At 40.6% G+C, this 16,679-nt stretch overlaps 1 protein-coding gene across 2 annotated transcripts in view; it reads right to left on the reverse strand.

The window, feature by feature from the left end:
- Positions 1 to 9,011, reverse strand: part of LOC102688619 (BTB/POZ domain-containing protein kctd15) — a 30,583-nt gene extending 21,572 nt beyond the window's left edge. Inside the window, exons 1-2 of one of the 2 annotated variants that reach the window (XM_006641155.3) lie at positions 7,695 to 9,011; positions 3,662 to 3,837 (exon numbers count right to left, since the gene is read on the reverse strand). In XM_006641155.3, the coding sequence (XP_006641218.1) occupies positions 3,662 to 3,837; positions 7,695 to 7,703 (185 nt within the window). In that variant the 5' untranslated portion in view covers positions 7,704 to 9,011. Of the gene's footprint in view, positions 1 to 3,661; positions 3,838 to 7,380; positions 7,636 to 7,694 lie in introns of those variants that run through there. The other variant, XM_015368304.2, reaches the window with a different exon arrangement.
- Between the last annotated feature and the right edge of the window lie 7,668 nt (positions 9,012 to 16,679).

Below are 16,679 nucleotides of genomic sequence, written 5' to 3' on the forward strand. Positions count from 1 at the left end.
CGGGCCCTCCTCTGTTTTTCATCTCAACTTTTTAAAGCAATTAAAATGCTGCTTCTGTTTTCTTTTCTCCACCTCCCCTCCCCCCCACCGTTTTTTAACTTGCTAGAAACAAGAATATAACTACTCGAGAATATACCGTCAAAGGGCTCACTGGGCTTTGCATCTGTCATGTCAAAACAGGTAAAGGAAAGAGACCACCCAGCGTGCTGTCTAGAGGTGAGTGGACAGGACTCAAACAGCAGACTGAAGGACAGAGAAAGGACTGCTCTACCTTACCAATGATAGATAGATACTTTATTGATCCCGTGAGGTAAACTGCAGTGCAACAGCAGCTCAGCACAGTCAACACAGCACAGTGTAACGAAATGATACAATGATACAACAATACAATACACACGGTACAGACGGTCAGTATAGTCAGTGAGAAGTGCAGTAAAAGTTTTTAAAAAAGTAGAAAGTTTTAAAAAATGGTGCTTCAGGGAAGCTCATCTGAATAAGGTGACAGCAGATAACTATTTTAACCAATCCAGGCTGGAAGCAGTACATATTTGTAACAGAAGAGTTTAAACCTGATGGTTAGAACCGGAGTTTAAACCAAGCGTGGACTGGGGAGACAGTTGTGTATGTATCCAGAGAGGGGGAGGTGGCTCAGAGTTACTGTATGATTTCAGTAGCGTCACTTTGAAACGTTCGATTTGATTCACTATAACTCATTATGCTTTTGTTGCACAGTAAGGATGAAGGGAAATATCCAGCATGAAGCACTACAGCCCATTCTTAACAGTCCTAAGAAAAACACAAACTGAGTGCAGAGACACTAATTCAACTGACAGAAGAAACGGAAAAACAGTATTTTCTATGCTTATAGCACAGTACAACTTGCAGGAAAAGGTCAAACGTATAGCCTAGACAGTTTTTAATTCAAACTATTCTACAAGTAAAGTTACACCAAGGTACAGTACAGTTGGTATCAAATAGTCTGAGAAGGTTTATCTTCACTCTTCGACGCGAATGGGAACATTGTCCATCACTACCTCCAATTCTCAGTCATAATGTCAAAATTAAGCTAACTTAAGCAGTGATAGACTTCCAGAACACCAGCTCATACATCTTTCATGAATCTTGTCCTTAATGTGGCGGCCTGAAAGAAGATGAATTCCCAGACATTACTTACTAGACTAAGTTTCTTTTCTCTTTCTGCATAATTAAAAGGGCAATCTGTTAAAAAAATCACTGCATTTTAAACTTTTGCATACTGAGCTCAGAATTCTGACTGAGTCTTGACAGGACAATGAACTGAACTAAAAATCAAGATCTCTTATCAATTCACACCTATTTCACAATAAGATTATAAGTATAATTTCCTGTTTTTTTAGCATATAACCCAGCACAAAACATGTCTAATTAAAATAATCACTTGATATGCCTAAAACTGGCTCAATTTTTTTCATTTTTTTCTATCATTTAAGTTCAGGATACAGAATCTGATGAAGTAAAAGCAGCAAACATAACTTTCACTAAAGGAAATTAAAAAAACTCCAAGAAAAAACACATTGACGCTGTGATTTTGAAGGCAAAGGCTATTCTAAGTCGAAGGATTGACCTGGCCTGACTATAACCTGTCTGTTCTCGGGAGTATAGTTTCCTCTGTGATGAACGTTGGAGTGTTTTTCCAATTTCAATGCACGACACGCTGGCACTGAAAGAACTGCTCTGTTAAAATATTTCTACACTTCATGTATTCTAGCAGTCAGGCTGTCACTAAAGCCTCTCGAGTGAGAAACCTCAGATACTTTCAGGTTATAATCTGTTAATTTACGGCTGCAAGTCCTTGTTCCTCATCTCCTGATAAAGCACAGAAAGTTAAAACTCAATGCATGATAAAAATATGTATATATTTTCACCACCTTTCTAGATGCTGTGAGTCTAAATTGATATTTGTTTTAAATTTCATTGTGATTGATAGATCATTGTATTCTTGAATAGCACACTCGTTCCCTTGACCTTCAGCTGTTTTTGGAAGAAGTTTATTTGCTTTAGATATAATATAGTGGAGCATCCAATTCTATAGTGTGCCGGAAATACAAGGCAACCAGCACACAATATTTTCTGCTCAATGTCCACTGAGACTGCAATTCTTGAAACTGAATCTGCATTTCAAAGTAAGCCACAGAAGGCAAAAATACTTAAAGAAAGAACTTTAATTTAAAACCTCACTGTGGTTTTACTGTTGATGTATTTAGCATTGTTCATCTTCATTTCATCCACTTAAAATGTTTACAGTGAACCACACAAGAGGCAATTTCGGCTACAAGAGTGAAAGACACATTACAGTATGCCCTTACTCCTTCAGATGTATGTCAAACATTGTTGAGTTGTTGCCTATTCTTCAATAGATACAATATATTTCATTGATATATACTGTATACACTGTTAAACAGTACACATATCAAATCAGTGTCTATTCTTTAAAAATGATTTTAATAATCTTCACGTCAGAGAAGGAAAATACTTACAGATAGCTCTACAGGAGACGTTTATGTCGATAATATTATTGCAGACGCTCGATTAAATGGTTCGCTTGCTCCTGCCCATATGCGATACACACTATTAGTAATGAGGTTCTAAAATAAGAACATCACCTCGACAACTTTCTAAAATACAGTAGTGCAGAGTTTGGTCTTCCTTCAGTTCTAGGAACTGACGCGTACAAATCCCATGACATTTACAGTATTTAGGGCTTCACACGAATAGAAAATACGATTATTGCTTAAGACATATAGAGCTGCTTGTTCTTTAATTATACTATTCACGGTTATCTTAAACATGGTTACCCTTAAAGAACTATTTGATTGACTCATTTTCTTAAACTTCTCCATGCATTTTCTTTAGCTAGCCACCCGGTATTGCTTTCTTACGCCTATTCAATTTGTGATAACTGAGGAATCTCGTTCAAGTGTGAGTCAAGCGCTCCGAACTCCTGAAGAGAACACAGGCAAACGTCAACATACTGTATGTAAATCACTCATCTGATTTAATCACCCGTTTTCCGTCAAATGGTGATGATTGTTTCTTGTGCTCTTTCACTTTATATTTTAAGTGGTGAAAAAGTGTACTTCTACACAAAACATTGTGGATGAAAATAAGCAGAACGTGTACTAAAGTAGATTAACAGTAAGAGGGTAAACTATCATTTTGGAAGCTGAAGGATAAAGGGATGGCGCGTTATAAGGTGATCTTAATACGTTTGACAAGTTGCGACAGTGAAAGTCGGACCTTTCTTGTCTCAGACGCTTAACTTGAAAACGCAAATTATTGTTGACGCCTTTACGGACAATAAAGGTAGGCCTATGAGTCCACTTTATTATAGAACAGATTCATGCAACCCCAGCTATTTTGAGTTAGTAATGTGCTGATATGGGTACTTTTATCAGCACACTGAAAATAAAGAAGAGCAACACCAGCAAAAGGCACTCGCGTGAAGATAACTGCCTATAAATGAAGCTTAAGGTTCCCGAGAAGAAACGTTGTATGAACTGTCACAGGGATAATACCAGCTACAGCAGATCCATAGATAGGCTGACGATGACCATGCATTTAAATACGTCATTCCCGCAGACCAGAGCGGTAGGGGAATCAGAGGAGAGAAGCAGAGTCTTACCTAGAGTCCGGGTATTTGGTGAGAGTTGCCAGACTGCTCGTATACATGTGTCCTCCAACATCGATGTGAACCGGGGCGTTCGCTTTCGTCAGCTGAGCCGGTAACGGGATTCCCTGAGCGGCCAGAGGAGACACTGGAGACCGGGTCAAAGACAAGCGTGACATGCTTCGTCCTTCCTGTGTACAAGCCAATGTTCAAAAAAGGGAAGAGGGGAGGGGTGTTGGGGGGGGAGAGAAAGCAAAGAGATTAATGAGGCGCGTTTCGAGAATGACAGTATCTCGTACCTTTAGAGCAAGTGCGATCTTGGCTCTTATCAGATCACTTCTACATCTGCCTGATCGCATATTTAGCTTACAAATTATTGCCACAACTCTAATTAAGTGTATTTGCATCCTTTTCCTCGGATTACCGGAGGGAAGAATGGAAGGTTGCTTATTAGCGATCAAGAAAGAAAAATGCTAGGTGTCAGCCTCCAGGGAGATAAAACAAACTGCAAAATTCTAATTAAAGGTCGTGGGCTTATGTGTTAGACGTGAAATATCCCCTGACAAACGAATAACCAATTTGTGAATTGGGATTCGGGGGCTTTTTGCAAGTTTGTCTCAGTAACTAGACACCTCGAAATTAACGACTTCCTTATCTCCAAAGGCGGACTCAATAATGGTGTTTGTCTCACAAAATGTCCCAAAATATTTTTAAAAAGCAAATGTTGACCAAGATATGTCATTTCTTAAAACTCGATTAGGAACCAATTCTTCAAAAATAGCAGTAACCTGAAATTAGCAGACAACGCAATAATTCAAGGAAAAAATAAGCATTAATAATAAAATATATTAATGAATGACGAAGATGTCTCTCTTCGCATGTTGAATCTACTAGGCAAAAGATCCCTGAAAGATGTTTCTTTTCATTGCTAAATACTCAGAAAAGTTCAGCTGTACATGAAATAGATTATCCACGTGCTCCCTATTGCATTGATGAACCAAAGTCTACGCTGTTTCAGATATGGCCACACTGTCAAAATGCCATTTTAATTAGCCTATATCTCATTCTCAGCACACTGGCTTGTGGTTTGCTAGCAAGTCAAACATACGTTTAACGCCTGTAGTTCAGTTCTTCTGCAAAGGAAAACGTTTGCTGTGCTACATAAGAAATGAACTGCGACTGGTGGGGGTTAATTGAAACGAGAGTTTAAGGAAAGCGAGGTACGAGGTTCGCGTCAGCCTGTCCTGCACAGCTCGGCTCGGAAAGCAGGTTGAAAGATGCAGCAGGACGAGAAAAGCCGCAGCGCAGGTCGATAACCTTTCATCGACTCTGGGCAAAACTTGAATCACTTTTTGCCCCGCGAGTTATAAACGAATAACGAAATATCACAGAATACGGATATAGTCGTCCCCACTTTTATATCGAAGATGCGCTGGGCGGCGTGACAATGTCGTGTAAATATCCGTCACCTCTAACGTCTGTCAGTCTGACCCGGTGCGTGAACCGAGCGCCAGTCGCAACACCCCCCTGTGCGCTTCTTGGAGCCTGACACCATCACACACGGGACTTCACCCCAGATGAGGAGTCACCAGCTGCTTCACTGACTACACGGGGAAGGGCGATCAAAATGGCTCTTTTCTTAGCGCCCCTTTTAACGCGTTGATAACATGTTTCACGTCCACACGGAAACTTTTCTACTGATGTTTTGTTTTTAATACATCGCGTTGAAGAACGCGTTACCCCCCAGTATCGTCTTTTTTCCTCACGTCAGTCAGAACTTTGCGCAGCCCTCGCCCCCTCCACGTGTGGATAGGTCGTTTCGGGTAATACTTTACCTTTAATACACGCTTTATTTTATTTTTTTGTGGGGGGTTCCCCAAATCAGATGGCCAAGGTCTTAACGCGCTAATTGCGCATATCGAGAGTGTTGTCAGAACTATTACCCATGTTGCGCTGAAATTAACGTCTCGGGATGCGACGCTCATTTGCGCACAAAATCATTTTCTTCCCTATTGTGCTCGCAGTTGTTCAGTTTTGGAGAGGTGATTAAACGAGCTATGTTACCGCAGCTTGAGAGTGATTTCACCGAATCGTTCCTCCGTGAAGCCGCTCATTTGCTAGGCTGTTATTTTAACCATAAAAGGTAAACAGAAGGCTGTTGTTAGCGCTCCATTCAGCGTTTTTGCCCACGGCAAGATGCCCGGGGCAGAGAATGCAGAAAGACTACAGAATTTTCCAGGGTGTTGCCTGCCTCGCAACACACGAAGCCTACAGGAATACTGTTCATTTAATACACACTCTGGATGATACATTTCACATCCCAGTGAAAGAAAGACTTCAAAAGACTTAAGAACTTTTGGGCGTATGAAGCTATCCCACCTCTTCATATAGCCACGGGCCATGGTAACCAATACTGATATTAATGTTGGGGGAATAAGCCTGATACAAAAGTATATACACACACACACCAACTGAGAGAGAGAGAAAAAAAACAGGAAAGACGGAGAGAGGAGGGAGGGAGGGGCTGAGGAGGTGAAGGGTTAGGTGAAAATAGAGCAAGACAGCCAGAGGGGTCGAAATGGATAAAAAAAAGATGAAAAATTCAAAAATGAATGGGGCTAAATAAGGCTATTAAACAGCCCTAGATGTAAACTATAAATCACGAATGAGTGTACCGGAGAAAATAAAGCAGAGTCCTGCTCACACTTTTGGAACACACATTATTTATTTATCTCCACGCTCGGTCTAAAGTGTTCTCAGGAGTCCCCAGACAAAAATAAACATCCGAACTCGAAAAGGACCATTGACTCGTCTTTAATGAGATCAGCACTAACATCTGTTCCCTGACGGTCTGTATTATCGGTTTCTCATTGACTAAATGCTTGAAGTATTCTCGGGTTATTTACCATCAGACACTCTGTAACCGGTAATGAAAGAAATGATCGCCTTTTTATGACTGACACGAGAGGCCGCCGAAGTCAATTTTGTAGGCAACACGTTAAGGACTGTAGGCTGCTCAGGAAACGTGATTTAAAAAAAAAAACGCCACCTAAAAGTTTGATTTTGCAACACAACCGCTTGTGTTGATCGATCTTAACTTTTGAACAGAAACACCACACGTTGCGTGAGCGGTTCTACGACGCGGAGGTTGTATTAAAATAATAAGAACAGAAAAGAAATCGACTTTATTATTAAGAGCTTCTGCTTATCGAAGTTTTATTTTCGACCAGCTGTGCTGCTGCGTACCTTTGAGGAAAACGTACATTACACGTAAAAGTTTATGTTCGCCCACCAAAAATTAAAACAATAGCGAAACACGGCTTCCACAATTTTATTACCCCTGAACATACATTTGTGCCCAAGGGGGGAATACTGCCAATTTCACAATATGGCGTCTTTTTCACATACCAACATATCAGAAAAGATGTTTTTGATACGACGGAACGTTTTTGAAAATATACATTATACTGTTTTCATATTCCATATATATTACTTTAAATTCAGACGTGTCGGTGATTCGGCATGGTGTTTCGTTCGGGATGCACAACACGATATTTACCAGCCAGGATCCTCAGCAGCCTGTTCGAAAATTCATTCTCACTGGCGCCTGGCTAACATTGCATACAGACAGGGAGTGAGCTACATGCATCTCCTTGATTCATAAATTAAAAACAGATCACCCCGTGAAACAGGGAGCCGAGCTTTCTATACGTGCATTATTCAGCCGTGTGTACCGTTTCAAACGTTTTAGGAAAGTCCGAAGCAATTCCGAGCCAGATTTCATCCGTCCACCAGGAGAACTGTATTATCTCTTTCCGTAACATTTCCTCCAAGTTTCATAAAACTAAGTACTTCAGCATTCCTCGAGTTTCATGCCCATTCTTTCGCAGAGACAAGCCCCCAAAAACCTCCAAAAACCAAGGAAAGTAGCTCTGATGCATTGTTATAAAAAGGGTCACTGTAGCTTTAAAGATCTAGAGTGTCGACTAGACTAGTTGAGATCAGGCACTTTGAAAACAGCAACACAGGAAGCAAGCAGCGTCCTTACCTTGAACATAGACGAAATCTCTTCTTCCCTTTTTTCCGCTCTTATTTCTAGACTTTTAATATCAGACGGCTGGCCCCAGCTGCGATTTTTTTAGCTTCTTGTCCTTCTTTTTGCTAAAATGAAACTGCCGGGCTGTTATGAGAAGAAGAAAGCCAATATAATCCGTCTCTAAATAACAGAGGAGAGCTAAAAAGAATTCTTGCTCTAGGCTTTCCAAACGCCTCTGGGGCAAGGATTAGGCTACAATTAGCTCAACCCTACTCGCGCCCTAGCTAAATTCAAGATGAAAATTTGATATTTTTCCTCCTTTCCCCAAGATGCCGGTGAAGATTAGACCGAGTCATTTGGTATTTTTCCTCCTTTTCCCCCAAAATATAAATAAATAAATCCTTATAACGGTTTTTAAGTTCTGGTTTGCTGGGGGATAACGGTTTAATGTTAAGTATCAGGCCACTGTCACGTCGCTCGATAGACTTACTGAAGAAAAAAGCAGATTTTAATCATTGTCATTTCGTCTGATGTAATATTTCCCCAGGCATTTTCAACTAGGCATAAATTTTCAGTTCCCAAATAAGTAACGCAGGGCACGTTTCTCTCATCTCTTGCACTTATAGAGCGATTATGGAAGCGCTGTGTAACTTGTTGATAAAGTATCTATATAAGAAATGCTGATGTTGAATATGCAGATCTCTATAAACAGTTTCCATGCGGCTGTTTTTTCTTTCCTTTCTCGCTTGCTAATGTCTCGTATTGTAACGCCAAATTTCCTGTAGGCCATTAAAACCAAATGACGTCTATCGACATGCATTCTGCTATTACAAAAAGCGCCCTCACAACCTGCCTCCAGCGAAACGCGCCATTTCAATTATAGCACACGGCTAGATGGAGATGTCTGCCGTGAAGACTTCCTATACAAGCGAGCAGAAAGGCAGGCTGCTAGCTCAAAGAGCAACCAGATTTTCTACCCTGAGATTCATTCTGTTGAAGTAAAATTGAAACACACAGACACACACACAAACGATGCACTAATGCGTTTAAATACGAAACACTAATAGATCAACCTTTTAATACACGAGAACATTTATTAACGCGCTGTCTACAACACTGAACTGTACAAAAATCTCATCGTTCCCCCCCTCCCTTCTCCACTTTACAGGTGCTTACATAGGCTAGCTGTTTATTTATTTATTTGTCTGTTTGTTTATTTGCGTGTAAATAGTTCTAAATAATGAATGTTGCATTGAGCCTTATAATTACAGTATTCCCAAATCCTTCCCTTGCATTCCCGCTCTCGGTGTTTGTTTCTTGATGTCTGGCGCCTACTAGTGTCCGAAAGGACGCACGGCCACTCTAGAAAGAGGAAGATCAAGGTTAAGAGCTGAAGGTAGCGATGGATTAATTTGAAGTGCGCTTTGAAATCGATCTTTCGCCCTGTGCGAGAGTCGCCTTTCCCCCGATAAAGACGGGCAGTAAGAAACACATCGGGCAGATACCATCTTTCACCCGCTTCGCATTCGCCTTCCTCTTACTCTTCCGGACAGGGCAAGACGTGGGAAATTGGGGAAAAAGCGACCCTCCGATCCCAGATACACCCGAGACAACTGCGCACTCCCGGATCCCCTCATCCCTCCACTCCTTGGCATAGAGCAAGGAACCTTTTCCCCTCGGGGCGAAATTTTGTTGTGTCTTCTGGAGTACAAACTACAAGGAAGACAGGAAAAAAATTCTCATTAAAGTAACAACCCCGCAGTTAGTTCAATTACACGAAGTATGCAGAAGATGTTGTAAATTTAAAGATTTAAATAGCTTACAAAGTTGCCCCGGGCCCCATCAGTTAATTTCCTTAATTTATGGATTTTAGCTGAGTGTCTGAAGTGAAGAGGAGACGGAGAAGTAGGTCAGCCCAGAGATTTGCATGCAACATAGACCAAATATTGGGTATTCTTGACCAGTTTCAAGCGCAGGTAGGAACGCTGGTGACACGTTAACCGCACACCAGCTGTTCTGCTAATTTTGCGTGGTGATCACTGAGCGGGTTTTACTTAACAGAGGGGAAAGGCTGAGAGATATATATTTTGAAATATACAGTGCAGACGAATAGGTTTCACATAATCTAATATTTGTACATTCCAGTTGTGCATCAAGAATGTAGACTGTGTAAGCCCAAGATTTTGAAACACAAGTGAAATCTGTGATCTATGTATTAGATCAATTTACTACAAACCTTAGAGTCAACCGAAACGTACCCAAGACAAGTACAGCTTCGTCAGATAGGCTACTGGAAATGTGTCTATTGGGTTATTTGTTTCAGGAAAGAGAATAAGTTAGTTTAACTAGACGAAATTTACTTTCGTAAGATTCACATTTTACTAGAATTTAGCCCGGGGCAATGTTCAGCGTTATCATCATTTTTCGTGAATTCTTTCCAAAATGATACCTTTATAATACTTTACAAAGTAATTTATCGTACTATGTGAGATGCTTAATAACTATTGATCAATAAACGATATATTCATGAGAAAACGAAAAATATCCACAGAATTTGGGTAGTCTTTTGCACCTGCAGAATAGCACAATTGCCGTACCGTACATTTTACGACGGATTGTGTTGCGTTTTGTTGGAATTGTTTAAAGATTTAGTTGTGTTAATTATATTTATCCGAAGAGAATATTAAACTGTAAGCTTATTTAATTTTGTAGTGTTTCTAAAAAAAATAAATAGAAGCCTGCTATTAACTACACCTTGTTGAAATCAAAGGCCTCAGAACACGTTCAGCCAGGTATTTTCGTCAGGTCGGCTATCCCTTACGAAGGCGAACCAAGCCGATACGATTATTAAAATATATAAACGTTTTGAATGCAATCATTCGAGTAGCCTTCCAAATATTAACAGACCAAACACACTTCGATCCCAACGGCAAATATTTCCACGGTCATTTGTAAGGTTAGTGTCTTTACGCGGAGACGTACACACGGCATATTTGTAGTTAAAATTATGGGATAAGTACTGATGACCGTGTTGTTGATGATTATGATGATGATGATGATGATGATAACACTATCAAAGTACAGAATTGTCTTCCTAATACATATTAGATTATTATTCCATTAAAAGAAAGTCACTGGTGCCACTCTGAAGAAAGAATCAATCAACATTCGGGAGGCCTGTTAGAGGGAACATGTATGCAAATGAGATGTATGCATTAATGTATGACCCTATAAGAATAATAAGTTTGCCCCAAGGTTCCGAAGCAGGTGTCATTAACAGCGATTCTAAAAGCGTCATGGGACGCGACTGAAAGCCGGTGCTGTTCTATTTTCGTCATTTCATCTCTTTTCTGAGCAGCGCCCTTTTGTTGTTGTTGTTGTTGTTGTTGTGCTTGATTGTTTGTATTATCAACCTAAGCCTCAGATAACGGCAAAATGTATAAGCCGGCGTCTTAAAAGAAGTTATGAATAAAACAAAACATGTATATTAAACCACGGTATCGCTAGCGATTACACAAAAACAAAATAGTGAGATTACTACTAGACCATCAGAATTTTGATCGGTACGCATTTTTCTTTCTTGTGTTATTAGTCTTTTTTAAGTTTTATGTATAAGCTTTATAAAGAGTCTGGGAAAGTATCTGCAAAGATTTAACCAATCCAATCTGTCTAATTATGAACTGTATGCGGCACTGGACAAGCTAGGAGGTGGAGCTACACCCTGCACAGAGCATGCAGGGACGACTAGGAGACACCGGCCAGCCTGGCCAGCATGTGTCTGGCAGGGGGGAGGAAGCTAGAGCACCTGGGGAAAGCCATGTGATCACTGAGAGAACATGCAAACTCCACACAGAGGGTAGCACGGCTGTGAGGCAGCAGCACGGACCTCCATGCCTTCATGCCCAAATCAGAATATAACAGGTATCTCCACCCCTGGTCCCGGAGAGCCTCAAACCTGCAAAGAAAAAGGACATTCCATTATCTCAGACTCTAAATGTGTGCCTTGAACTATCTGAACTAGAGAGCTAGGAACCATAGTCCCGAAGGACTGGTTTTTAAACCACAGGTTCAACAGACAATCTTTCTGTGCATTTTCAGGACGTTCAGTTTTCTGGTGAAATCTCAACACTCACTGAGGCATACTGTCTGGCTCCTTGAGGTGAAGATGGTTGTTAACTGAAGAAAACATTTATTCTTCAAAAATAATAGTTCTTCAAGCATTCATTCTTCATACAGTATACATATATGGGAAACAAGAGCATGGGAAACTAGTCATCTACCCTTTTTTGACCAATTTGGAAACATTTCAAACTTCATCTCTCTGTGACTAAAATACAAGTCAACAAAGTCAACTGGACTGATTTCACAGACTGTTCAAACTCCTGTTTCCAAGATCTGAAGCTCTTGAAAAACCACTTAATGACATATAGCTGTATGGATCTTAGTAGATGATGAATCCAAGGATCTCAGCTTGCCCTGATCTCAGTTTTAAATGTACGTCCATATCGTTTCCACTCAAGTCCACTTGTCCATATTCCACTGCTGATTCTGAAGAAGCCCACAGAGTTGACGTTGAATAACTGGATCTTCTTGTCATCTGCTCTGATGCTCATTTTATTTTAGCCTGTCAGTGTAGGATATTCTTCTAAAACCCGGGTTTATCTGGTTGCTGTCCTGTGGACAGATTTCAGAGCAGTGATATCCTTCCCATAATATGTGTTGACCACACTTTTTCACAGTATTTTGAATGAGGTCTTACTAGTGCACTGTGTAATTATGGCATAAGATCCCTTGATTTAAATTCTACACTTTTAACTAGATTACTTTTTATTATTTCCCCCACCTTGTATTAAATAGAAATGATATGTCAACATGAGCACTTTTTTGTTGTCTTTTTTGTAAGTACCCTCTACAAGCTCATTGGTTCACGCTAGGTATCTAGGTATTCATTGTGGCAGATCAGCAGTAATTAGGACAGTAATTTTAGCGGACCTGCCACTAGATGGCGTAAAGGTCTGTATTGCTGGTATACAGGTTCACATATGTGGTTTATTAATTGATTAATTAGATACTTAGTGAAGAGGCAAGATGCACATTTTCACATGGGATTAATTGAGACTAGTTTATGATATAAAAGGACTCACAAGGGGCAGGGGTCTTGATTTGGTTTTAAATTATGTCTTTGTTTATTTTCTTCTTTTAGGTTCAGGGTATCCTGGAATAAACCAAACCAAACCAAATCAAGTGTTCGGTCTTTTACAATCTGAAAGCATCTGGTAAAAAAAAGTGCACAAATTAAAGTGCTCAAAGAAACTTCATTGTAAGTACACTTCAGTTCCGAGGTAGAGAGTCCTTGACATTAATCAATTCATTCCTGTTACCTTCTTTATCTGTAAATAACCTTTGTCACACAAGACCTCCCTCTGCTGGATATTTAAAAAAATAACTTGCTACAGACACTATTTTCTGTACAGTATCTTGTCCAGGATTCCATTAAATGCTCCCGTGGGAAGCCTCAAGCCTTGAGCTTTATTGGATCAAATCCTTTTCTCTGGAAAGGTGAGGTGACCAGACTGCCTGACCCTGTCGCTGGTACTGTATTTCTCGTGCTCGTTACAAGAACAGGGAGGTGAGATGTTTGGGCCAGTAAGAAGGCAGCTAGTGGTGATCCCAACAGGATAAACAGCCTCCCCTCACTTGCTACTCTTCTTTTGGTTTTGTAAATGACTGATCCCTGTCTCTGGTGTATTCCTGCATCTTTATTCTTCTTGTCTATATAATTGTTATTGAGGTTCTTTAAAAGAGGATAATCTTGAAGAACCATTCATGTTATTGCAGCATATACAAAGATATAAAGACAATTTATTTAATTGCATCAGGAACATTGGTAGAAACTATTCTCAGGGTATTTGATGGGTGTTGTACTGTATGTCTTATTTTTTCAGTCTAGAAGAAGTTTCTCTTTTTACTCTACACACATTCTATGACTTCGTGCATCCGAAATAACATTTTCTCATGCAATGCAACATGGAGGTGATGTCTTTCATCAGACAGCTGCAGTAATGCAACTTCTAGATAACTTTGTGGTGCCTGTACTGTCACTTCAGGAATTAGACAGCAGAGTTGCACATAAAGCCACAGCTACCAATACACAGATGGGCTGAACATGTACAATCAAGCCTTTCAATGATCCATCAAAAGCAGCAATGTCCAACAACAAAGGTGTCTGTAATTCCACTGAGACGAGAGACAATTCAGTGTTCTAGCAGGGCTGAATGTGATGCTATCTTAGAGAACTCTGTGAGAATATATTGATTGCCAAGTAGTTTAATCTGTGGGCTGGTCTCTGCCAGGAAGGCCCCGGGCTAGATCACAGCCACTGCTCTTTTGCAAAACAAAAAATTTCTGTCTTGACTCGTTTTTCCATTTATTAAGAGATGCCAAAAAGTGGGAAAGTCTTATTAACCGGATGAGGATATCAAGCCTCAGTTGTTCTTGATGCAGGCAATGAATTGCTGGTATTCAACCCCCCATGCAGCTTGGTTAATGCATGCTCATTAACTCAGGATTGTTTGCAACTGGAGTCTTTGCTGTACTGCCAGAAGGTGGGGCCATTGTTCTTCAATTAAAAAGGGAAGACTTGTAATTTAAAGGCCGGGTACCTGGCGTGTCACTCGAGACCGATGGTGTGACAGCGCCTGAGAGTTTGCGTCTTTCCTTCTGCACACTTTGCTCGCCATTAACACAGTCTTGGACTTTAATTTTAATGGATACGTTTGTCATTACTGATACTTGCAAAGCTGCATAAAAGTAATCTCGGTGCACCTTGATTTCCCTGCAGGTGGCTTGCAGCGCGACTGTAGTTGGGTGAACACACAGAGTACCTCTGATATAATATAAACATAATGTTTGTTAAGGTTCATTTTTTGAATAATGAATCTTTGAAAAATGTCTGTTAGGTGCCATTCTAAATTTTGCTGGAATTTCATTTTTCCTCGGTGTGGGTTCCATTGGTTATTAGAAAGCTGCTTATTCCTGCCGAGGGCTGTGACAACCCAGAGCCTATGCCAGAAGCCCAGGGTACAAGGTGGAGCTACACCCTGCACAGAGCATGCAGGGACGACTAGGAGACACCGGCCAGCCTGGCCAGCATGTGTCTGGCAGGGGGGAGGAAGCTGGAGCACCTGGGGAAACCCATGTGAACACTGAGAGAACATGCAAACTCCACACAGAGGGTAGCACGGCTGTGAGGCAGCAGCACGGACCTCCATGCCTTCATGCCCAAATCAGAATATAACAGGTATCTCCACCCCTGGTCCCGGAGAGGCTCCATTCACTCTTACAGGCTGCAAGGCAGGGCTTCACCCTGGACAGAACCCGAGGCCAGTGCAGGGCCCACACACACAACCAGGAATCACTGAGAGTTACTAGTTAACAGAGTCAGCATGGCTTTGGAAGGTAAGAGAAAACCTGGTAAAAACCTGACGCTGTGGAGGTTCTTTACATTTACAATAGTTGGATAGAAGTGTTACTGTTTTCAAAGATGATAGTGGGAGTCACTGAACTGTCAGAGTTAAAAAGTCCAATTAAAATTAAATTGGTACACCACACAATGTCCCAAATATGCAACACACTTCAAATCAAAGTAGCTGTTTTCTGATGCAGGTATCTTTTTTTTTTCCATAAAGGAGAGCATATATGAACAAGGCATTGCTTTTGATTCCTGTATAAATTGCGAGAAGGCAGGGTAGTTAAAGTTTAAAAAGTGTTTTCAGAACTCATATCCTATAATTTGCTATGCTTTGTCGTCCTATTTTTGCCTGCTGTTCTATTTCCCCTGTCGTTTGCCTATCTGGTTGATGTATTTGTGCATCACTAATGCAGTATTGACAGTTATTGTTCATTATTTCAGAAGCAGCATGAAAGTTCCAGTGTATTATTAGAACATGCTGCAATGTAGTGCATACAAATAGGCACCTTAAACAGGCTGTGCAATTCCCCTAAGTGCAAAATGCTAGCAATTACTTAAGCATAATTGAGAGATGGCACTAGGAAAAAAAAACAGCATGTATTAAGAGGGCATATATTATCAAAGGTCTTTCTTTCCTCTTTTTGGAAGACATCTTAGCACTGAAGGTACAACGACTGAATGAGCAGAGTTCTTTTCTTCGTTTGTTTTATTCACACTTTAACTTGTGTGGATGTGTCGGGCTATTTGTGCAAAATGACAGTTTAGGATCTTGAATTTTCAAGAAACACTCTGATGATTTAGACGCTTTAAAGGCTGCATATCAGGTCTTGGCACAGAGAAGAAGAAAAACCAAGTGACTGTTAAAGATGGGGAACAGGCTTGTCAGTGCAGATTGGCCGATGCCCATAAACTATAAAATCAGTGTAAAATATAGTGAAGAGTAGTGAAACTTTGATATAAGTGAGGCAAAGAACTTACAGTAGGTCTGTTATTTTTTCTGGTAAATGCTGAATATACTGGAAATATCCCAAGAGAGTGTGCAAAATAGGGTTTGTCTGGTAGGAGTCAGGAACGTCCCTATAGAAAACTTCTGACCTTCCTTTACTGTCAGTATGGCCAAGGAGAACTGATATCAAAATCACACACTTAGGCTTTACCTGCAATACATTGCCCTGCGCAGTGATGAAAGAAAGGGTCTTCATAGGAGCATGTCTTTCACAGAAGAGGTCAGAAAGTCTCCTAAACATGTCAGGGATAGGCTATGCACAGCCTGAGGAATGGGCAGGGGGGCTTGGCTGTAGGGAGCTGTAATGTGAGATCTATAGTAGGAGACAAGGTCCCATTGTCAGCAGTACAAAAACTCCAGTCTGTAATCAGGGTCTGCTTTGGGAAGCCTACGTGGACTCATTGAAGACCGAATAATGAGTGTTTCCCTGTAAGGAATATGTCCTGGTTAGGGGAGCCCTTGTGACAACAGAAAATGGCTTAAAACGAATAAAAAATGGTTTAAAACAAATCTCAGCCTT

Source organism: Lepisosteus oculatus, chromosome 20, assembly GCF_040954835.1.
Source record: "Lepisosteus oculatus isolate fLepOcu1 chromosome 20, fLepOcu1.hap2, whole genome shotgun sequence".
NCBI lineage: Eukaryota > Metazoa > Chordata > Actinopteri > Semionotiformes > Lepisosteidae > Lepisosteus > Lepisosteus oculatus.